At 38.4% G+C, this 25,131-nt stretch overlaps 1 protein-coding gene across 1 annotated transcript in view; it reads right to left on the bottom strand.

The window, feature by feature from the left end:
• Nucleotides 1-25,131, bottom strand: part of tm9sf4 (transmembrane 9 superfamily protein member 4) — a 56,665-nt gene that overhangs the window by 24,693 nt on the left and 6,841 nt on the right. Inside the window, exons 2-8 of the mRNA XM_059980674.1 lie at nt 14,798-14,911; nt 13,121-13,220; nt 12,422-12,590; nt 10,578-10,707; nt 10,248-10,371; nt 3,834-3,952; nt 2,964-3,075 (exon numbers count right to left, since the gene is read on the bottom strand). Coding sequence (XP_059836657.1) covers nt 2,964-3,075; nt 3,834-3,952; nt 10,248-10,371; nt 10,578-10,707; nt 12,422-12,590; nt 13,121-13,220; nt 14,798-14,911 — 868 coding nt within the window. The remainder of the gene's footprint in view (nt 1-2,963; nt 3,076-3,833; nt 3,953-10,247; nt 10,372-10,577; nt 10,708-12,421; nt 12,591-13,120; nt 13,221-14,797; nt 14,912-25,131) is intronic.

The following is a 25,131-nucleotide window of genomic DNA, read 5'->3' as shown; positions in this document are numbered from 1 at the left end:
AAGACTGACGGGAAATTGAACTGTACAAAATTATGAGGGTTTAAAAAGGATGAAGGGCCAGGAGTTTAGATCAGTGAAGGACATATTCACCATTTGGAAAATAGTGGTGGAAGCAGACAACCTCATTCTATTACGTAATTATTAACTGGATTAGGATCTAAAACATTATGAATACCAAAGGCTCACGTCCTGTGATATAAATTTCCTTCCTATCATTTGGGGTTATTAGGGGTTGGTAGTAATCAATTTTGTTAAAAAACATCAGAAATTCCTCTTCTCCACATAATATTTTGCCATCTTTTTTCAAGTGTGTTTTGAATCGACAACAAAGATACCAGGAAATTGTAGTGTTTCACTGACAAGAATTTCCTGTACTGATGCAAACAGGCTACTGCACTTTGGATTATATTTTAAGCCACTTTCAAAAGGTGCTAACACTGATCTTAATGGCATTGTCAGAGTAGACAGTTACTCCATCCACTGGAGCTAAATGGGAGGCACATGTAGTGTTGTTTGTTTTCCCTGTTTCATGCTGCCTTTGAAATGGCTGCCTTGAGAGTATGCGGTTGGATGCATTTGCTGCCATATGACCTGAAATGACCTGACCACTGCTGGTGTCTGCGCTTTCTGACAGACCACATTGTATTAATTGAAATTCATGATGGCAGATGGCCAGCACTGGCAGCAGAATTTTCCTAGGAAAAGCCTTGAAGAACAGACTAGCCAGCAAAAGTGGAACACACTTTTAAAATATTCTCAAAACAGCAAAAAGCCAGGACTTTAGTGGTGTCTAACAAGTTCTCTGTCTACTGGATGTTATTCATATTAATCCTCCAACGTACTTTTAATACATTTCACTTTAGACAGGATAATAAATTTTCCAGTGAATCCAAGGATCAGACCCATGTTGAATGCCCAAACATCAACATTTGGACTTCCAAATAGTCTACTGGAATTTTATGATACTTTGCTTTAAAAAAAAATGTAGGTGCAATCTTTCTCGCTTAGGAAACTGAATTTCTATAAAAGACACTGTATTTTTTAGTTCAAGTGCAGGAAACACGTGTATCATAGCCAAGTGATACACCAAGATATCTGCATACAAATGTCGTAAGTTCCTCAGAACCAATCTGCTGCTTTTATAAATATGTTAATAAATTTTAATTGTCAAATAGTTACACAGTCTCTTCACAAACATGGGGAATGTAGCATGAAAATAAATCATCAATCTCAACTGACAAACACTGGACATAAATTCTCTCACACCCATGTTCATCTAATTGACTCAAAGGTTGTTTCCTTTTACTTAGCTTCCTTTTATATGAAAGCACATCTTTTACACCAAACATATCTTGTGGAAGTTCAAATTTTTAACCATTCCCTAGATAAAGAAGTCATTCATAATTCTTCATCATTTTTAGTAGTGGATACCTTATAATTATAACCCTGAGTTTTGGACTTCTTTATAAATTGAAACATCTCCAAAGATAGATAGATCGATCCAGGTCCAGATGGTCTGCATCCTAGGGTACTAAAGGAGGTGGCCCTGGAAATTGCGGATGCATTGGTAATCATTTTCCAATGTTCCTTCGATTCAGGATCAGTTCCTGAGGATTGGAGAATGGCTAATGTTATCCCACTTTTTAAGAAAGGAGGGAGGGAGAAAACAGAGAACTATCAACCTGTCAGCCTAACATCAGTAGTGGGGAAGATGCTAGAGTCCATTATTAAAGATGAAATAGTGGCATATCTAGATAGCAGTGATAGGATTGGGCCAAGCCAGCATGGATGGCATTGGGGGAAAGACATTGACATAGATAGAAAACTGATTGGCAGATAGAAAGCAAAGGGTAGCAGTGAATGGGTGTTTATTGGAATGGCAGGTGGTGACTAGTGGGGTGCCACAGGGCTTGGTATTGAGACCACAGCTGTTTACGATTTACGTCAACGATATAGATGAAGGCATTGAAAATAACATCAGCAAGTTTACTGATGATATTAAGCTGGGTGGCAGTGTGACATGTGATGAGAATGTTAGGAGAATTCAGGGTGGCTTGGATAGGCTGGGTGAGTGGGCAGATACTTGACAGATGACATTTAATGTGAATAAGTGTGAGGTTATCCACTTTGGGAGTAAGAACAGGAAGGCAGATTATTATCTGAACGGTGTAAAGTTAGGTAAGAGAGAAATACAAAGAGATCTAGGAGTCCTTGTTCATCAATCACTGAAGGTGAATGAGCCAGTGCAGCAGGCAGTGAAGAAGGCTAATGGAATGTTGGTCTTTATTACAAAGGGAATTGAGTACAGGAGCAAGGAAATCCTCTTGCATTTGTACAGGGCCCTGGTGAGACCACACCTGGAGTACTGTGTACAGTTTTGGTCTCCAGGGTTAAGGAAGGACATCCTGGCTGTAGAGGAAGTGCAGCGTAGATTCACAAGGTTAATTCCTGAGATGTCAGGACTGTCTTACGCAGAGAGATTAGAGAGACTGGGCTTGTACACGCTGGAATTAAGGAGATTGAGAGGGGATCTGATTGCAACATATAAGATTATTAAAGGGTTGGACAAGATAGAGGCAAGGAGAGTCCAGATGTTCCAGATGCTGGGAGAGTCCAGTACCAGAAGGCATGGTTTGAGAATAAGAGGTGGGTCATTTAAGACAGAGTTAAGGAAAAACTTCTTCACCGAGAGAGTTGTGGGGGTCTGGAATGCACTGCCTCGGAAGGCAGTGGAGGCCAATTCTCTGGTTGCTTTCAAGAAGGAGCTAGATAGGTATCTTATGGATAGGGGAATCAAGGGATATGGGGACAAGGCAGGAACCGGGTATTGATAGTAGATGATCAGCCATGATCTCAAAATGGCGGTGCAGGCTCAAAGGGCCGAATGGTCTACTTCTGCATCTATTGTCTATTGATAATCATTTCTTCCACAAAATTAAATAACTTAACTATAATCAACTCACCAGAAAGGAAGAAGACTACAACTACCGAATTCACAATTGAGAACCAGTGTATCTGTACATCACTCATGGTTAAGTAGGTGTCCCAGCGAGATGCCCATTTAATAGGACTACTCTAAATGTACAAGTGGAAAATTATGTAAAAATTTGTACATTGTTACAATATAAACTGACTGGATTTTAACTTGACATCAAGCGATTTTAACTTGTGACAGTTCTATTGCAAAGTCCGAAAAAACTTTTTTTTACAATAACCAGAGACCAGATTAGCATTACAGAAGTCAATTGCAAGATGGCTTTCAGGTCATGTTGACATATGTTCATACATACAAACAAAAGCAGATGTTTTCTGGTGCGTCATAAATGAAATAAGCATGCATAACTTTGTGGTTCATATTCTCTAATTTTAAGGCTCAGACTTTAAACCGACAAAACCTCCCAAATAATTCCAAATTTGGAGTCAGCCCATTAAAAGCAAATGAGTCAGAGCAAATGCTGCAGAAATAATTAATTTCTCTTTGCATGTTATCATTATCACTGCACTGCCCATTCCTAATTGCTTCTAATACAAACCAATTTCAAAGGGCAGCTAAGAGTCAATCACATTGTTGTGAGTCAAAAAGGGGAAAGAGCAGATTTCCTTTCCAAATTAACCGAATTCATTTTCACAACAAAGTTACCATTAACGATATTTACTTTACAACTTTCCACAATATTATTTAATTTATACTTTCTTGCTGATACAGAGAGTTTTGAAATAGCCTATCTTGTTTTTTTTTTTAAAAAACTGAATCACTAAATCAGTGACCATGATGCAAGACATACTGCATCAAGGGCTCCATACTGACCATTGATTTCTAACATTATGCTCACCTCCCAACGGACTGAGTATGTAAAAAGCACATCATTTTCTTTGTTGGGATCAATCTCTTGGGGAAGAGAGCCTGCAGCCTCAGGTAGAATACAGTTTCCATTCTCATCAGTTTTTAGATCTGGAGTAAAAAATGTGAAAAATACCAATTCAGTGTGATTTTACAGTTAATGTTCAAAGAATAAATATTCTAAATCACATTAAGTATTCTTACAATAAGAAACTGCTTGAAATTTATCATGCAATTAAATGCTGAAAATGATCGCTTATTATGGTCACTTATGAATTAGTTTTTCTCTTTAGGATAGCACCTATTTGAAATGTTTACAAATCTCTTTGGACTGAAGAAATTCCTCTCTCTAATACTAATAGTCTCTCTCTAATACTATGTTTGAGAGGGATGGGGTTAGCGAGTAGTACTTAGTACAACTGACCATCTTAAAAATACATCTTAAAGTAAAAGAACGCAGGCACTATTCCCAAGCAGCAGCATCATTATGATCCAGAACACAATTTCACAATAATTAATTATTTTATTAACTTGCGTGAGAAGAAATACATGGGCTTGGACATAACAGAATATCATAAAGGATTGCAATAGATCCCTAATCCTCACCTGAACTAGCGCACAGTCTTATTTTGAGATCTCATCTGGAGGAAAGAACCTCTAACAACACAGCATAGATGTCAATCTTGCACGGAATGGTTATAAAGCATTCAAGAATTACCAACTAAAACCCTGTTTTCCAATTTAGTTGCTAATTCATTTACCTTTCTCTGTAATAAATGATAATATGCGTTCTTTTTATGGGACAGAGTAATGGTATACAATGGTGTAACTAGTTGAGCTGCTGCCTCATAATATCCAAGACTTGTATTTTCCTGACTTTCCAGGTTCTCTACACATTAAAAAAAATGTGCAACTTGATAGGTTTATGGGCACTGTAAATTACAAGATAATCTACTACTCTCTCACCCTTCCAGAAAAATCATAGGAATCAGCAAGTTATGTAAAAAGAACACCCACATTAGAGGAAGAGCTAATTATTGCATCCCACTCCCTTGCAGTCATACTGAAACTTTAAGCCATGCCAGATGAAGTGGTAGCTTCACAATGAAGGTATTGAATATGTGAGAAGATTCATGGAATGTGGATGCTGATGGGATACAAGAACTTGATGAAAGGAGACACTATATTTGTTCTAAGTGAGAAATTGGGGGATGAGAAAAGGAACATGGGGTTATTCCCTCCAATACACTCTAGTTAGCTGTTCATTTGCCATCAGCATCCAGTTCCTTTGTCATTCTGATACAACTATAGGAGACACAACTACTGCTTTTTCCCTCATCCCTTCCTGCCATCCAGCAAGCACTTTCCAGGCACAATACAGGCCCTTCAGCCCACAATGCTGTGCCGAACATGTCCTTACCTTAGAAATTACCTAGGGTTACCCAAAGTCCTCTAATTTTCTAAGCTCCATGTACCTATCCAAAAGTCTCTCAAAAGACCCTATCGTATACACCTCCACCACCGTTGCCAGCAGCCCATTCCACTCACTCACCACTCCCTATGTAAAAAAAAACTTAACCCTGATGCCTCCTCTGTACTAATCCCAAGCACCTTAAACCTGTGTCCTCTTGTGGCAGTCATTTCAGCTCTGGGAAAAAGCCTCTGACTATCCACACATCAATGCCTCTCATCATCTTATACAACTTTATCAGGTGTATAACTTATTGATATTAGATTATTATTGTCATATGCAGTGCCTTTAAAAAGTATTCACCTCCCTTGGAAGTTTTCATGTTTTATTGTTTTACAGCATTAAATCTCAGTGGATTTAATTTGCCTTTTTTGACATTGATCAACATTGTCAAAGTGAAAACACCATCTCTACAAAGTGATCTGTTAATTACAAATATAAAACATAAAATAATAGATCGCATAAGTATTCACTCCCTTTAATATGACACACCAAGTTACTACTGGTGCAGCCAATTGATTTTAGAAGTCACATAATTAGTTAAATGGAGATCTGCTTTTGGAGACCTGTGTGCAGTCAAGGTGTTTCAAAAAATACACCTGTATCCAGAAGGTCCAACTGCTAGTGAGTCAGTATCATGGCAAAAACTGCACCACAAAGCCAAAAGAACACTCCAAGCATCTCTGCGAAAAGGTTATTGAAAAGCACAAGTCAGGAGATGGATACATGAAAGATTCCAACTCACTGAATATCCCTTGGAATACAGTTAAGTCAATCATTAAGAAGTAGTAAGAATACGGCACAACCGTAAAATCTGCCTAGAGCAGGCCATGCTCAAAAACTGAGTGACTATGTAAGAAGGGGACTAGTGAGGGAGGGCACCAAGAGACCTATGACAACTCTGGAGGAGTTACAAGTTTTAATGGCTGAGATGGAGAGATTGCACGTACAACTGTTGCCTGGCTGCTTTCTGGAAGACTGGCAAAGAGAAAGCCACAGTTGGAAAAAAACCCCACATGAAATCACAGCTAGAGTTTGCCAGAGGGCATGTGGAAGACTGAAGTCAGCTGAAAGAAGGTTCTATGGTCTGATGAAACCAAAATTGATCTTTTTGGCCATCAGACTAAACGCTATGTTTGGCATAAGCCAAGCATCGCACACGTGGTGGCTGCATCATGCTGACGGGATGCTTCACTACAGCAGGCCCTGGAAGGCTTGTGAAAGTAGAGGGTAAAATGAATGCAGCAAAACACAGGGAAATCCTGGAGGAAAAACAACAATGCAGTCTGCAAGAGAACTGTGACTTGGGAGAAGAATTGTTTTCCAGTAACATAATGACTCAAAACATAAAACCAAAGCTACACAGGAATGGCTTAAACACAAAGTTAATATCCTGGAGTGGCCAAGTCAGAGTCCAGACCTCAATCCAATTGAGAATTTGTGGCTAGTCTTGAAAAGGGCTGTTCACTCACAATCCCCATGCAATCTGACAGAGCTTGTTCAGTTTTGTAAAGAAGTACGGGGAAAAATTGCAGTGCCCAGATATGTAAAGCTGACAGAGACCTATCCAAACAGGCTTAAGTCTGTAATTGTTGCCAAAGGTGCATCTACTAAATACTGACTTGAAGGGGGTGATTACTTATGCAATCTATAATTTTATTTTATATTTGTAATTAATTTAGATTATTTTGAGACTTGTTTTCACTTTGACACAAACCGTTTTCTGTTGATCAGTGTCAAAAAAGTCAAATGAAATCCAATGTGATTCAATGTTGCAAAACAATTAAAACTTGAAAACTTCTAAGGCAGGTGATTACTTTCTTATAAGCACTGTATACAAAGATACAGTGAAAAGCACGTCTTACACATTGTTCAAATCATTACACAGTGCATTGAGTTGGAATAAGGTAAAACAAAAGGAACACAGAATAAAGTGTAAATGTTACGAAAAGGTGCAGCGCAGGAAACGATGAAGTGCAAGATCATATCGAGGTAATCTGTGAGGCCAATCTTATCGTACAAGATGTCCATTAATTGTTTGATAACAGCAGGATAGAAGCTGTCTTTGAGCATGGTGGTACCTGCTTTCAAGCTTTTGCACCTTCTGTCTGATTTGGGGGGGGGTGGGAGCGGGGGGAAACAGAGAATGTCTGAGATGGGTGGAGTTATTGACTATGCTGGCTGCTTTACTGAGGCAGCGAGAAGAATAAACACAGGCCATTTCCAGTGATGCACTGAGCTGATCTTCGACTACCTTCAATGAGATGCTACTACCGAACACATCTTTACCTCTCCCACCACTGTCCACTTTCCACAAGGATTACTCTTCCCATGATTCCACTCCCATAATCAGGCCCCTCTTGGAGTCACCTCACTAAAGGAAGGATGTGGAAACTATAGAAGAGTTGTGGAGAAGATTTACAAGGACGTTGCCTGGATTGAGGAGCATGCCCTTATGAGAACAGGTTGAGTGAACTCGATCTTTTCTCCTTGAAGTGGCGGAGGATGAGAGGTGACCTGATAGAGGTGTATAAGATGAAGAGAGGCATTGATTGTGTAGATGGTCAAGGCTTTTTCCCCAGGGCTGAAATGACTAACATGAGAGGGCACAGTTTTAAGGTACTTGAAAGTAGGTACAGAGATGTCAGGGGAAAGTTTTTATTTTATGCAGAGTGATGAGTGCGTGGAATGGGCTGCCGGCGATGGTGGTGGAGGCAGATACAATAGGGGCTTTTAAGAGACTCCTGGATAGGTACATGGAACTTAGAAAAATAGAGGGCTATGAGTAACCTTAGTTAATTTCTAAAGTAAGTACATATTCGGCACAGCATTGTGGGCTGAAGCGCCTGAATTGTGCTGTAGGCTTTCTATGATTCCCTTGTCCATTTGTCCCGCTCCACTCCACTCCTCTCCTCCTGGCAGCTCGTTCACCTTCATTCAGGGCCCTTAACAGTGCATCCAGGTGAGGCCACACTCCCTGCTATTGGGGTCGCCTACCGTACCCAGTGCTCCCAATGTGTCTTCCTCTACAATGGTGAGAGCCAACATAGATTGAAGGAGCACTTTGTCAAGCACCTTCACTCTATCTGCAAAAAGCAGGATGGCCTGGTGGCCAACCTTTTTAATTCCAATCCCAATTCCAACATGTTGGCCCAAGGCCTCCTTTACTGCCAAGATGAGGCCACTCTCAGGTTGGAGGAGGAACACCTCATATTCCATCTGGGTAGACTCCAATCTGATGGCATGAACATCAATTTCTCTTTTGGTAATTTTTCCCCCTTTCCCCTCCATTTTCTTACATTCCCTACTCTGGCTCCCCTCTCACCTCTCCTCTATCAGCTACCCCATCTCCCCCCCACCCCCACCTCGGAGCACTCCCGTTTCCCTTTCTCCTATCATATTTCGTCTTCTCCAGCTCTTACCTTTTACACCCATCACCTCCCTGTTTCTTTCTTCGTCCTTTCCTTCCCCACCCATTTGGCTTCACCTATCACCTACTAACGTTCTCTTTCTCCTCTTCCACGTTCTTATACTGGCTTCTTCCCACTTGCTTTCCAGTCCTGATATAGGATCTCAGCTCAAAACATTTACTTTTTCTTTATTTCCATAGATGCTGCCTGACTTGCTGAGTTCCTCCAACACAAAAATGGGTAAAAACTTGATGGGGATATGCCGAATTTATTTAGCCTCCTGAGGAAACAGGAGTTGATGAGCTTGCTTGGCTATGACATCAGCATGGTTGGACCAGGACAGACTATTAGTGATGTTCACATCCAGTACTTAGACATTATACTGAAATTGGTCGTAATCTGTGTTTACACTATGGTCTCCTTCGATCTGTGAAAATAAAAGTGCAGATTGACTGACTACAAAACATCTCTATTTAATCATGCTGCTGCTAGCTAGCTGCATGACACTCAAATTCTCTACTCCAACTTCTGTGTTTAGTTTCCTTCAATCTTTCAACACATTTTGACAACTTCAGATACAAACCACTGCCTTTACATTTCAAGGCAATTTCAGACTATCACTGATTTTTCCTGTACACCCTTATCCCTGATATTAATATTTGCTAGCCTTTACCACTCTTTCAGCCAGTAGCAGAAGAACTAGTTCAATTCAATTTATAGCTCTTCTTCCATCACCTACCTTCCCTCTTGTTCTAATTGCCCCTTACTATTTTCTCTGCAATTTAAAGCTTACTTCCAACCTTCCCTATCCTCATGCAAGTTTGAGAGTCCAAAACATTAAATCCATTTCCCTCTCTCTGCAAGGTACAGTTCAATCTGCAGAGTAGTTTTGTATTTCCAGCATTTACAGTATCTTGCTTTAGGGAAAGCAATTACATATTTTAAATGGAAGACTGCAGAGCAACTGAATGACTTGAAATAAAAAACAAACATATACACAAATTTTAATAAAAGTCAATGGTCCAAAACAGAATTCTGTTGCCCCAAACATAGATGTTACCTGACCAGATGTACATCTGGAGGATTGTTATTCTAGATTATTTCCACATTATTTATAACTGAACCTGTGCAAAGGTCTAAAAATACCTATAAATCAACAAGCATACGAATAGTTGGACAAGCCGACCTGCTAGCTTTCTTCAAAAGTCCAGCACCCTTCACATTCACAATAAATCAATAAGGCTAAGTCAATATAACAAAGGAATCAAATTGCTTAATCAAAGTTCAATAGCATTCAGTAAATTGAAAATGGAATGAAGCTAGAGTACATTACTAAATGTAGAAGATAAAAATATTTTTCTAAGCAGTTTACTGGTATTTATAGATATTGAACAGCTACAAATTAGAACAGTTTTGACAATGCAAATTTCAGTTTTTCTTTTACATAGGTTTTCATTTACCTTGCAGCTGTTTATTTGCTACATGCTAATACACTCATATCATATTCAAAAGATAATGCCTTTACCTTCATATTTTACACTTTGTGGTATAACTTCAAAGCGCACAACTCTATATGTAGGTTCTTGGTCTTTTTCTATTTCTTCTTTGTGGTAATAGATAATGAAAGAGAGATGGTTGTGGAGATAGAACTGAAAAATAAGTCAGCATTTAAGCAGACAAGTTATGATGTAATATAAATACACCCTCTATTCACTGTATTGAACAAAACTGAATAATTTAAGTTAATTTTAAAACATTTTTATCATCTAGGACCAAACAAATAGCTAGATCAGTGATGTGTTATTTATTTTCCTCCAGATGCCTACTTCTAAAAATTCCAAGCAGTAAAGTTTACCTTATTATTGTCAATAAATCCTAGTCTGTAACCATGTTCAAACTGCACTTCTTTTTCTTTCTTTTTGTCACTGTCTTCAGAACTTGGGTAAAATTCTAATCGTGTTGCAACAGGCAAGTTATCTGCAATCCTATAAACAATTATAATTCATATATTGAGAAAAGGAATGTGTCATGCATTAGGTCATACAAATTATAGCTTTAACAGTCATGTGTAACAAAGTAGCAAAAGAGTTTCAACTTTCTCCTTATGCTTCCAATCATAATCTACCATCACTAATAATTCCTGCTTTCAAAATAATTCCAAGTAAAGCAGGCAATGGTGAAATGACTCATTACAAATGTTAAACTTGCTTCTCTCCACAGATTATGCATTTTCCCCATTATTTCAGGTTTCATCTATTTGCAAATTTTGCTTTCAGATCATTGTTTAAAAAATATTCTGATCTTCTTAGATGCTATGTAATGCCTCAATAATTGTAACCTCACACTTATGTTACGATTCTAGTGATTTGAGCTAGATTATAATAGCAGTGTTGTTTATCCAACATTTGGAGTTTTAAAAAAAAAGCTACAGCTTCTGGCTATAAAATATACCCTAAAGTGCCAGTTTCAAGTATTTCAAAGCCATAAGAAATAATACAGCTGGTGTAAAACTTCTCTATTCTTATTTTAACAATATGAGAAATCCCAATCTTAGAGGAGCCATAGTAATGTTTTTCAGAGTTTTTATTTTCTCCTATTCCTCCCTACCCCGAAACTTGATACTCCATGGATATTATCACACATTTGAGTACTTACACCTATATTAGTTTGATGCTATTGTAAAAAGAACCTTTGTGCCCATTGTGAAAGTTCATCCATTACACATTGTCCATTGTTTCATTTTAAACATTTTCTTAGTAATTACCAATGATTTTAATTTGTACTTGAAAACCCAAAATTTGACACAAATCATCCATAATTATTCTATTAAAATGGAAGTTCCATTATAAAAGTTCCATCAGCTAAGCTCAAAATTCATTCCATAATAAACACATTTTACAGTTAAAATCATTTTGGCCTGTGCGAGCTTGCTGTGCAAAATAGGTTGTCATGTTTCCCAGCACTGTTTTGGCTGTGAATACGAGTCTGCTTAATTAGAACCACCTGCATGAAAGGTAAGACAAGCTATATTACTATCCAATACCTATTATCAGACTCCGGTTCTGTTCACACTTGTCACCTTGCCATATTTTAACAAGAATCAGAAGTTCAATGAAACAAGTACATCCCATGACTTAAGACTGTGGAGGCAGAGTACAATTTATGAACTGGGAAAATAAAGGGCCTCTTGCTGTTGAAGTCTTTTAATTCTGCTTTTATTAGAGCAGATTTGATGGCCAAATTGCTGATCCTATATCTTATGGTCATAATGCACAAACACATTGTCACATCAGCGCCAGCATATAGACAATTTAAATAGAAAAACTTAGAAAGGTATTATCTACTAAAGCAGCAATTTATACAGCTATATAGGCCTGAAGATATCTAGTTCAATTTCAAATTGCTGAAGACTTCCAAGCTCAATTTTAGTTTGTGCTGGTTATCGAATCTTTATCAGGGAAGGAATGCAGGCATCACAGTTTCAGCATTTCCCTCCTATCAACAATATAAACATGCATAAACTAGCCTAAATGAAATCTGCAAAGCTGCATTGTGGAATAATTGCCTGCCATTTGGAACATAACCGCATATAACAAGGTTCACTTATGAACGCAGCAGCAATAAAATAGCCTTAAAAAATTATTAACATATAGAATGCACAAGACCGATGTGCAATAAGAAAAGAACAGTTCGACGTACAGATGGACATAATATTCTTCCCGTATCCTTTCTACGACCAGTTTACTTTCGGCTATTCTAAACTTGACAGGTTTGTTTGGCTTGTCACAGAGCACTTCACATTTCTTTTCAATGTTCATATGCAGGTCATATGGTGTATTCACAATCCGATCACCCCTTAACACCTCACCTGTTTAATGAGAAATGCAAGAAGTTATTTCTTTCTGAGATTCCACTTTATTTTTTGTATGTTTAATATTACTAATATTCGCAAAGTGAATAGAACAATAAAACAATGATTTCAGCATTGCTATGGTAGTATACTTCTATTAATGAAAAAAACATCAAGTGGTGTTTAAATTCTATATTCTTCACCATGACAACAGTTGAAACATACTAGAACAAAAATTAATAGTTTTTTTTTGCTGATTCAGAGGTCACTGATGATCAAAGAAAGAAAGAAAGATGATCAAAATCGAGCTTACAAGCAGATTTTTAAGAGTTGAATTAACATGAACAATAATGAATGGCCATTACCTTTACTATTTGTTATTAAAATAATTTCCAACCCTCATCTGAGAAATCCAACACTGAAAGAATAGGGCATAGAAAGAACACATGGCCAGATAACTAATGCTACAATGGGAAAACTATAACTTCTCTGGAAGAGTTCAAAATACTAAGTTAGTAACATAGCGTCCACAGAGCAATTAAACTTACCAAGATTTTCTGCCTTGTATTCAATTTTTTCAGGCCGACAGAAAGGGAGGGAATAGTATTCATATGGGAGCTGTGTCCGTGAGCTAGTCAATTTCACAGCCTGAAATTTACATATTAAAAGCTCAAGATTTTTCTATTACAACAAGCAAGATAATGCAAGATCACATACTCTGGTGAAACTACCATGCATCAATGATTAATAAGACAACACAGAACAAAAAGATCAGATGAACTGTTATACCAAGTATATGTACAGATATTTGGTCCACATAATGATAATCTCAATGGCTCATCAGTTTTTGGAATTAACCATCACAACCTTGATGCTCCATGATTAAACATCATTTAAATCTTTTCTCCCCCATTTTCTTGGCAACTTTTGCTACTTCCTTTATGTCCAAGATGTCCTTTAACATCTGCCGGACGATGCTGAGGATGTTCTACAAGTCTGTGGTGGCCAGTGCTATCATGTTTGCTGTTGTGTGCTGGGGCAGCAGGCTGAGGGTAGCAGACACCAACAGAGTCAACAAACTCATTCGTAAGGCCAGGGATGTTGTGGGGGTGGATCTGGATTCTCTGACAGTAGTGTCTGAAAAGAGGATGCTGTCCAAGTTGCACGCCATCTTGGACAATGTCTCCCATCCACTCCATAATGTACTGGTTAGACATAGGAGTACATTCAGCCAGAGACTCATTCCACCGAGATGTAACACCGAGTGTCATAGGAAGTCATTCCTGCCTGTGGCCATCAAACTTTACAACTCCTCCCTTGGAGTGCCAGACACCCTGAGCCAATAGGCTGGTCCTGGACTTATTTCCACTTGGCATAATTTACCTATTATTATTTAATTATTTATGGTTTTATATTGCTATATTTCTACACTATTATTGGTTGGTGTGACTGTAACAAAACCCAATTTCCTTCGGGATCAATAAAGTATGCCCATCTGTCTGTCTTCACTAACCTGCTTTTGTGTGGTCCTTTCATTGACCCCCCCCCCCCTCCATTGTTGCATGTATTGACGTGCAATGTATTAGCTCAATTACTGGTTTTCACACACTCAGATTTTTAAAAAATATTCGCAGAGTACTGAATTTTTTTAAGTGCCTCTAACAATGCCAGGCCTATTGATGTGAACTGATGTGATAGCACTTGCTTAATTAGTTTGATTTCTAGGTTCTTGGAATTCTAATATTCTATTCCATTTTTATAAATGTTCTTCAAATTAATTTTTTAATTTTAAGGTTACAGATAATGTTCTTCAAACAAAACAATAACCAGGATAATCAAATTAAAAAGTTGCACAAGATCGCAATTCAGCTAGAGGGAAATGCATATCAGAGGAGCAAATGACATTTTCTGCAAAGGCTCCTGTCTGAAGAAATACAAGGCTATCAAGGAGCCACATTAATGAAGATGTTGTATGTTGTATTGAACACCTCAGATCAAGAGAAATCCTCAATATTTTTAAATTCCAACAGTCATTCTGCACAAGCACAAATTTAAAATGGAAATACATTAACATTGGGAAGAAAGTCATTAAATCATACAGCCACACTGCTTTTGTAAAGGCAGTTTCTCATCTCCAGATAACTTAATATGGACCATATATGTTGGCCTTACTAATAATATCAACATCTTAAGAGTGAATGATAAATTATACCATATATATTTACCTTAATTTCCACAGGATGATTATGATGAAAGTCAATTGGTGCTACACCTGGCACATAAAAAGAAGATGAAGTATGCAGGTCTAGGAGAAGCATCAATGGCCAGATTGATACTGCCTGAATAAAAAAGGATTAAAACTGGTTACAAAATATCTACATACCCTTACCAAAATTAAAAGTTAACATTTCTAGACAATTAAATAAAAATATGAAAATGTCTGATAAAGGAAACCAAAATGAATTATAATTGTGATAAGCATCCTGTAATACAGAAACTGTTGCACGAGTTGGGGTTCAAATGCAAGGTGGTACAATTGGACAACAGTCAGCACAGCTCCCTCACAGCTCCAGAATCCCAGATTTGATCCTGAATTTGAGGTTCTCCATATAAAATTTGCATGTTCTTTCCACAAGCCAAAGATATGCTGGTTGGTAGGTAGATTAATTTCTGCAAAATGCGAAAACAATTAGCGGCAGGAGAACTGTTTCACAGGAAAGTGGAGAATGGTGGGGTTTGTATAGTGAGGTGATTCGTGATCAGTACAGATTCTGTGCTGTACAACTCCGACTGTCTCTTTTCTTAATAGTCCATCCAGTAAGCTATCTCTCCTTCCATTTCCATCCCTAATCCTGCAGATAGAAATGCAAAGGGACTATAGGGCAGGCACACAGTTAGACAAGCTTTAAAAGGATGCCAGAGTGAGGCCAAACACAAACTAAAAGAAATGCACCTCATATTTAACCCGGACAGTTTACAACCCAAAAGTACAAACACTGAATTTTGCAACTTCAGACAACCTGCACTCCCAGTGCACCTTTCATCTGTTTCCCCTCCAACCCACCACAGTCAGTTTTATTTCTCACCCCCCCCCCACACAACAGATTCCTCCCTTATTTTGATCTACATTCCTTTATTTTTCAAATTCTATACAATCTCGTTTCCACATTACCTTCAGCCTGTCTCTACCTACAACCACAACCTTTTCTCTCCCCACCTGCTGTCTTTCCTCCTCTCCCCACTCATTCACTTTCAAAACCTGTTTCTACCCATCACTCACCTTCCACTCTCTCCCATCTCAGCCCTTCCCACCTCCATCTCCTTCCTCACCTGGTACCATCTGGCAGGTAAGGCACTGCCTCATACCTGCCTCTCAGCTCTATACTGGCCATCTCTTCTGCGGATCTTGATTCAAAACATTGACTGGCCCTTTGCCTTCACTGAGCTGCTTGACCTACTGAGTTCCTCCAGCATTTGTGGTTTTTCTTGGCTGAAGGTTTCGAGGGATATGGGTCAAACACAAGCAAACGGGGCGAGTTTAGGTAGGCACCTTGGTCAGCATGGACGAGTTTGGCAAAGAGCTTGTTTCCATGCTATACAGCTCCACAAGCAAGAGGACCATAATAAAACTTTGACACACTTGAAAATCAATGATGATCTGCAGTAAATTCTACTACAATAAAGAATAAACTCTATTCCCCAATCACAGTATTAATAAATTATTTTTAGCCACTCAAAATAAATATGTGGAACAACTCTAATAAAGAACTTGCCAATGCAGCATCAGTTTCAAAGTACTTATGAGAAAGAATCTACTTCTCAAAGCTCTCGGAGAGACTCTAGTGGTACAAATCACATACTGCAAAGTAGTGCTAATAACTCCCAGTCAAAATTCTCCAAATGACTTTGTGTTATAATTTTACAATTACACTCAATTGCAACTACTGGCTTAGTAAGAAATGTCCACAAGAGGAAACAGTGCAAGAATATTCTTTAATCTCCTTTGAAACTACTGTAAAATGCCAATTCATGGATATTCCTGGCCTGTTGTTGAAACAGTATCCAAGGAAGCATCAAACGTTTCAAGTCTCTACTTAAGATCATATGTAAACACTGTTCTACAGTTTGAACGCCATTTCCACTGAGCACACTAATGAACACCACATTAACCTGTATCAGTGCAAGAAACTGCAGAGTTGTGCACACAGCTCAGTGTATCACAGAAACTACCCAACATGAAAGATCGCAACCAGACTGTACATGCTTTTCATCCCTTCCATTCAGGAAGAAGATACAAAGGCCTGAAAAGCATTTACCAGCAGGCTCAAGGACAGCTTCTATCCTGCTGTTAAGAGACTACTGAATGCTTCCCTAGGTCAATAAAATAGACTTTTGATCTTAATCTACCTCATTGCGACCTTGCACCTTTCTGTCTACTCGCCCTACACCTTATCTGTACAGAAACTCCATTCTGCACACTTACTGTTTTATTTTGTACTATCACAATGCAATACAATACAATCACAATGTAATGAATTTATCTGTATGCAAAAAAGTTTTTAATCTTACCTTGGTATATGTGACAATAATAAATCAATTTAATTTACAAAAATAGCATAACAACAAGGTAATGTTGATGCACAGAAAATGCAGCAAAGACAAACACAAATATAAACAAGAGATTACATTGACAGTTTATTACAATATGCTCCCTTCAATTCAAAACTACCTAATGCAACTGAGGTAAAATACTATTCTCTCCTTTGAGATGTGATTGAAATTTGTGCAGCCAAAACCAATTCCAATGAAATGAAACCTGTTTGGTAATATTAAACTGAAAGGATAATTCCTGCCATAATAAAGTCGTAAAAGAATTTACTACTGTTTACTATTCACAATATCCTTCTATGCTGTCCACTTATTGAACTGAGTGCCACTTCATTTTCTTCCCCCCTCGCCCGTCAGATTTCTGAATGGTCCATGAACACTTCCTCATTATTCCTTTACTTTGCATTATTTATTTGTTTTTGTAATTTAAAAATCATCTCTTTACACTACTGCTGCTGCAAAACAATAATTTTGCTGTGAAAATTGTTTTGTAGCAGTGGAGTGCAAAGAGATAACCAGATTCTAAATAATAAAGGCACTAAATACTACCATTTCCTTCATTTCCTAATTTGTTTTTTTTTGTAATTTTTTTAAAATTTAAGTTCATCATCAAACATTTCCATAAGATGTATTTCAGACATTGTACACATATATCATATAATCATATATATCACAAATCTCCACATATTTATCTGGGGTATACACTTATAGAAAAGAGTGGAAAGGAAAAACAAGCAAAAGGAAGAACTATGTACAAGTAGGGAGTGATCTTTTTTTAAACAACAGATTCATTGATTTGTGAGAATAAAATCAGGCCTATGAGGCATTATGTAGTTAAAACATTTTTCCCAGTATGAATCAAACTGTTCCAGTTTATGATTAACAGATCATGTTATCTTCTTCATTTGTAAATGTCCATTGTAATTTCCATCCATTTATTTAAAGTTGGGCTCTCCTGTGATAACCATTTCCTAGTAAGAGTCTTTTTACAAGCCACCAACAAATTATTCATTATGTAACCCCCTGGGTCGCCTCAGGCTCGCTCAGCTCATTCTCGTCTAGGGGGGAGCAGCCTTCGGCCCCGCCAAACTGGGTAATCAGCTGGTGTGGATGCTGTATGATGTCCCCGCCTCGCACAAAAACAGACAGTACACCATAAGCGATTAAATGAGTACAATTTATAAAGGTTACTATAACTAAGTGATTAATAATGATACAGTATATATGAAGAAAAAAAAAGAAAAGGCGCCAAACTTATCAAAGTCCAAACCACTTCGTGCACAACCATTGGAGCTCAATTACTGAAGTCTTCTGGCTACCATTCGATCCCCTCCGAACTCCTCGACTCGCAGCTCAGGACGCTCCGAGTGGTCAACCAAGCACGTCTAGCTTCATCCCCCCTCCTCAGTGTACCTCCTGGCCTCGGACTCCCGCTTGGGGTCCGTTCCTCGCCCAGCTTACAGCATTGCGTCCTCTCTCTCAACCCCCTCGCGCCGATCTCCCCAAAAGCCCTTCAACAAAAGCTTACAGACTCAGAAGAAAGAACATTAATCTCCATTTGGTTTACAAAGGAATACAATTCTCGTTATCAGTAAATTTTAACCCAAACAAGCCTCCAGCACTCTCTCACAAAGAAGCATTCCTGCTAGTTAACAAAACAAAGCCCTTTTGATTACATACACAGTAACAAAGAAAAAGAAGAACCCCCCCCCCCCTTTACAATTAAATATTTATCTCTTTTCAACCATTCTTGAGGTATATATCCAAAATATATGGTCTTACTCTCTAAGGGTATTTCATATTTAAAGATGTTTTGTAGAGCATTGTGTATCCCCCCCCCCCACCAACAGTTTTTGATAACAGGACAGTCCCAAAGAATATGATAATGATTTGCATTTTGATTGCCACAATTTCTCCAGCAAACAGGGAGGTTACTATCATAATGGGATTTCTGAGAGGGTGTAATAAAATATCTTATCAAGTTTTTCCATCCAAACTCCCTCCATTTCTGTGAACTGGTACACTTCCATTGATACCTCCATATCGTTGACCATTCTTCCTCAGATATAATTATCCCTCCTTCCTTCTCCCATTTTGTTTTAATGTATGAAGTCAAATGTGTTTTAAGATTTGACATACACGCTTGAAATGATTCTACTACCGTTATCTGAATTATATGCTTTTGTAAAGAGTTCTATCAAGTATGTACTTGCCTTGGTTACATTTTTAAGCATCTTACTAACATATTGTCGCATCTGTAAATACTGTTAAAAATCTTGTTTTTCTATTAAGTGTTTCTCTTTAAACATTTCAAAACTGAACAGTGTTCCTTCTTTCATTATGTTGCAAAGAACTGTTATTCCTTTAGCTGTCCAGTCCTTAAATCTAGCATCCAATTTATTTGGTGTAAAATTCGAGTCATATGCACACCATTTAAGAATTGCAATATCTCCCTCTAGATTATATTCTTTTATAGTAGTTCGCCACATTTTAAGAGTCCATTTCACCCATGAGTTATCAATAGTATTTATGTACCTTGTTATCAGCCGAAATTGCTTGTGTGGGGATGAGAGGTACCCGCTCCTCAATGTTTTTCCATTGAGCGTCATATGATGGGTTGCACCAACATATCACAGCTCTCAACTGTGCTGCAAAATAATAATCTCTAAGAGAAGGTAGCCCCAGCTCCCTTTTTCCTTTGCTAATTGCAAAGTTTTGAGACGAACTCTGGGCCTTTTACCCTGCCAAATATACCTTGATAGCATCTTGTTCTTGTTCCATTCATTGAATTGATTTTGATTAATCTCTATTGGTAGGGTCTGAAAGAGATATAACAGTCTAGGCAGTATATTCATTTTAATAGATTCAATCCTTGAACTGAGACTGAAAAAAGGAATCAGGCTCCATCTTGCCAAATCTTCCTTAATTTTTTATATAAAGGCTGATAATTACATTCTAATAATTTTGCCAAATCTTTTGGCATAATGATGCCCAAATATTTGAAAGACTCTGTGTGCCATGCCCAGGGGTATTGACTTTCAATTTCTCTTGGTGAGCTATAGTAATATGGAAGTAATTGGGTTTTATCTATGTTGATCTTGTATCCTGATAATTGATCACATTGTTCAAAGGATTGCATCAATTTAGGTAAAGAGTATGTTGGTTGCCCTAGATAGATCAAAATATCATCCGCATAACAAGCCAATTTATGCTCTGTCCCTTTAATAGTAATTCCCCTGATATCTTCATTTTGTCTGATGTATTGAGCTAATGGTTCCAGATATAACGCGAAGAGTAGTGGTGACCATGCACAACCCTGTCTCGTGCCCCTTTCTAGGGTAAGATAATTTGATAAATATCCATTGATTTTAATCCTAGCAGTAGGATTGTCATATAGTGTCTGTATAGTTTTAATAATTGTGGCTTGGAAACCAAATCTATGTAAAACTCTGAAAAGAAAATTCCAATTAACTGAATCAGATGCTATTTCAGCGTCCACGCTTATCACTACTGCTTCGATTTAATTTTTTTGTATATGATCCATAATGTGAAGTGTCCTTCGTATATTGTCTCGTGTCTGGCATTGTCGTATAAAACCTGTCTGATCGTTACGTATCAGTATGGGTAGAAACTCCTCTAATCGTTTGGCCATGATGGAGGTAAATAACCTATAATCTACATTAAGAACGGATATTGGTCTAAGTGACCCACATTCCATTTTATCCTTGCCTTCTTTCAGTATAGCTGAGATTATAGCTTCCTTCCAACTGGGTGGCATTTGTGCCTTTTTTAGAGCCCAGTTCAATGTGGGGAGTAAAACAGGAATTAACTCATTTTTAAATTCTTTGTACCACTATGCCGTATACCCATCTGATCCTGGTGACTTGCTTAATTTAAGCCTACTAATTGCAGCATTTAATTCAACCTCAGTTATGTCAGCAGTCGTCATTCTATTTTGTTCTTCGTATAAAGTGGGTAACTCTAGAGAATTCAAGAAGGTGTCAATTTGGGTTATGCTTCCCCCTGAAACTTTGGAATATAGAGATTTGTAAAACACTTCAAAAGCTTCTTGAATTTCACTTAGCTTATTTTTTATCGTTTTCATTCTTGGGTCCCTAATTCTATGAATTGTATTTTCTGCTATCTTTTTTCTCAGTTTCCACGCCAGTATTTCCATAGATTTCGATCCACTTTCATAATGTCTCTGTTTCGTTTCTTAATTTGTGCAGATTGGGTATTCAAGCATCTTCAACGAGCAGTGTCTCATAAAGGCAGTTTCCATCTTTAAGGACCCCAACACCCAGAACATGCCCTCTTCCCATTAGTACCATCAGGAAGGAGGTGCAGAAGCCTGAAGGCATGTACTCAGTGAATCAGGAACAAGTTCTTCCTCTCTGCCAACAGATTACCAAATTAACATTGAACCCATGAACACTACCTCAATTTTATTATTTATGTTTTTGCATTATTTTTAATTTAACTATTTAATATATACATATACATACACACTGCAGAACTACCACAAGACTTCAAAGACGCATCAATCGTGACCACCTACAAGAACAAGGGAGACAAGAGAGACTGCAACAATTACCGTGGCATCTCTCTTCTGTCAGCTGTGGGAAAATGCCTCAAGAAGATCATTCTTAGACGCTTGATGTCCAACATTAGTGACAACATCCTTCCAGAAAGCCAGTGTGGTTTTTGAACAGGCCGTAGTACAGTGGACATGATCTTCTCACTGATGCAGCTCCAAGAGAAATGTATTGAGCAGCAGAGAAGTCTCTGTCACATTTGTTGATCTAACCAAAGCGTTTTGACACTGTTGATAAAGATGGCCTGTGGAAACTCCTACCAAAATTCGGTTGCCCCCACGCCTAACCAACATCATCCGTCAGTTTCTCGAAGATATGGAAGGCCGCATCAACATGTGTGGTGAGTTGTCAGACTCAATTCCCATCAGCAACGGCGTAAAACAGCGTTGTGTTTTGATTCCTACTCTGTTTGGACTATTCTTCGCTGCTGTTCTTCAGGATACCACATCAGACCTGAAGTCAAGGGTCTTCCTACAAACGAGGGCTGATGGCGGACTCCTCAACCTTGCAAAAACAAGTCAGGGACGTTGTGGCGCATGAGCTACAGTTTGCTGATAACAATGCACTGGTTTCCCACTCTCTCGAAGACTTACAAGAGATCACCAGTCGCTTTGTGCCACTGCAACCAAAAGCTTCGGACTGACAATCAGCCTGAAAAAGATGGAAGTTTTGTACCAACCGGCTCCTGGCTCAAGCTACAAAAAACCAACTGTCCTCACTGATGAAACTCGTCTCAATGCTGTCAACAGGTTTTACTACCGGGCAGCATAACAACATCCTCAGCTTCTCTGGATGTAGAGATTGAGTCAAGAACCAGAAAAACCTGCTTTGCCTTTGGTCAGCTGAAAGATCGAGTTTTGTCACAGAACATCAGGTTGGCCACCAAGTGCAAGGTATACAGGGCCACTGTAATATCAGTCTTGCTATACGGATGTGAGACATGGTGCCCATATCAGAGTCACTTACGCCAGCTTGACCAACTGCAGCAGCATCACCTACCTTCTCTGACAAAGATCACCTGGCGAGACAAGGTCTCCAATACCGAGGCCCTCTCTCGAGCCGGAATGCCAGCATTTTCAACCTTGGTGATGTCAGCCCAACTGCACTGGGCAAGACATGTTGTCAGAATGCCTGACGGAAGACTGCCCAAGGACATCTTGTACAGCCAACTGTCCAGTGGTACCCGAAAACGAGGAGGCCTGCGACTATGGTACAAGAATGTTCTGCACAGGAGCCTCAAGAAAGCTGACATTGCTCCATCAACATGGCAGGATCTGGCTCAAGATCGCTCACAGTGGAGGGACACCATCAGAAAAGGTGTGGACGCTGCTGAGAACAAGCTCATAGAGGCAACAGAGGAAAGGCACAGGAAGCGCCACAACAGGGCTTCTGCCCCTGCTGCCCCTCCAGGCCTCACCTGCCAAGTAAGTGGCAAGCAGGGCCTGTCAATGATTGGTCTGTACAGCCACTACAGGACGCACATATCAAACCCCACTGACCGACTGAAAGGAACCATCATCATCCTATGGGATGGATAGCCAGATCATTCATACACACGCACAGTACTGCTACGTTAACAAATTTCATGACCTATGCCAGTGATATTAAACCTTATTCTGATTCTAAACAAAGGGGTCTAAGTGCACTTAAATCAAGAAATAAAATACTGAATTATAACTTGCATCTTAATTTACACACTCTTTTGTATAATTGGTTACTGCTTTAAACAAAAAAAATGTACTGTGCACTGGGGTCAACATTCTAAAACTGACAGCTCTTCAAAAGAATAAGCTATCCAAATAACCTAAGTCTTTCTAAGTCTTTGTACTTCAGATTCAACTAGCCTTTTCCACTCCCACCAAATATTCCCTTCTAAACAGCAGTAACATTGAAAAAAAATTGAACAGTAGCCTGATCTGGAATGGAAAAGAAAGCAATTCAACTTTATCTATCCATATCCAAGCAAATACCAGGTGGCTCACAGATTTTTTTTTGGAGGACAAAATAATGGATAGTTTGATGAACAGTGTAAATTGGCTTGCTTGACTTGCAAAAGACAACATCAGATCAGATCATTCAATTCTTAGCAAAGTGGAAATACAAACGGACCAAAAATAAAAAGTTGCAGCATAGTTCAATTAATTAAATTGAAAAACAAAACATGATTTTAAGATGCACTGATAAAGATACATTACATATATGGTAACTTATGTCTAGATTTTTAAGTGGAAGGATGCAATATATTAGTCAATAGGCAAACATCAGCATAAATTACACAATCTATACCAATGACAGCAAACCTAATTACACAGTTAACTACTTAAACATTGTACAGAAAAGATATTTAGCTGTCCAATACAGCCATAGGATGAAGGCCTTTTAAATAATATCAGTTTAAATGTCAAACATTCTTTCAGTGTACAATACAGAAAGATGTAGAAGCTTTGAAGAAGGCACATTAAAAGTTAATCAAAATATTGCTTGAGTGAGAGAGTATTAGCTATAAGAAGAGGTTGGATGAACTTGGATTTCTTTCTCAAGTTCAACTGTCATTCAACTACACACGTGTATACAACTAAATGAAACTGTTCCTCCGGGACCAAGGTGTAAAACACAGTACATACAGCATATGTAGTTAAAATACTACATGCTGTCACAAAAATATTAGCGCAAGTCCCTGAGTGGCATGGCTTGAAGATTAATGGTGCATGTGATGGGTGTCCTGAGCCACCTTTTTTTCTCTTAAGTATAGGAGGCTGAGAGATAGCCCAATAGAAGTATATAAAATTAAGAGAGACAAGGATAAAGTAGACAGTCATTTTCCCCAGGGTAGAAATGTCTAATATTAGAGGATGTACACTTAAAGTGAGAGGATAAAGTAAGTTTTGCCTTTTTTATACATACATAGAGAATGACAGGTTCCAGGGGAGGTGCTATAAGCAGATAGAAAAGTCATTTCTAGATAGGTGCGTGAGATATTAGGGAATGGAATAATACAGACCACATGCAGCAAGATAGAAAATGCACTTTTTCCCTGAAACTTGAAGAGACCCTAAAATGAGGAGAATAAAGGGTGTTTTGATTAAAAGAAAATCAAGTTAGTCAAACAAATCCAGAACTCCCTGGATAGCAACAGAGATGCACAGGACAATAATGACAATGACAATGCAGAGTTACAAATACGTATGCAAACCAGATTGATTATAAGTCCAATCACTGCGGAAATCAAAATTAAAATAACAGGCAAAGAGTGTATATTAGAAAGTTTTAGCAACTGACACAAATTGAAGTCCAAAAGCATTCTGCAGGCAGGCACTTCACTACACTGAGGAGTGATGGTCAACAAGGACAAAAAC

Source organism: Hypanus sabinus, chromosome 9, assembly GCF_030144855.1.
Source record: "Hypanus sabinus isolate sHypSab1 chromosome 9, sHypSab1.hap1, whole genome shotgun sequence".
In the NCBI taxonomy this organism is placed as follows: domain Eukaryota; kingdom Metazoa; phylum Chordata; class Chondrichthyes; order Myliobatiformes; family Dasyatidae; genus Hypanus; species Hypanus sabinus.
This window is presented reverse-complemented; position numbering and strand designations above follow the sequence as displayed.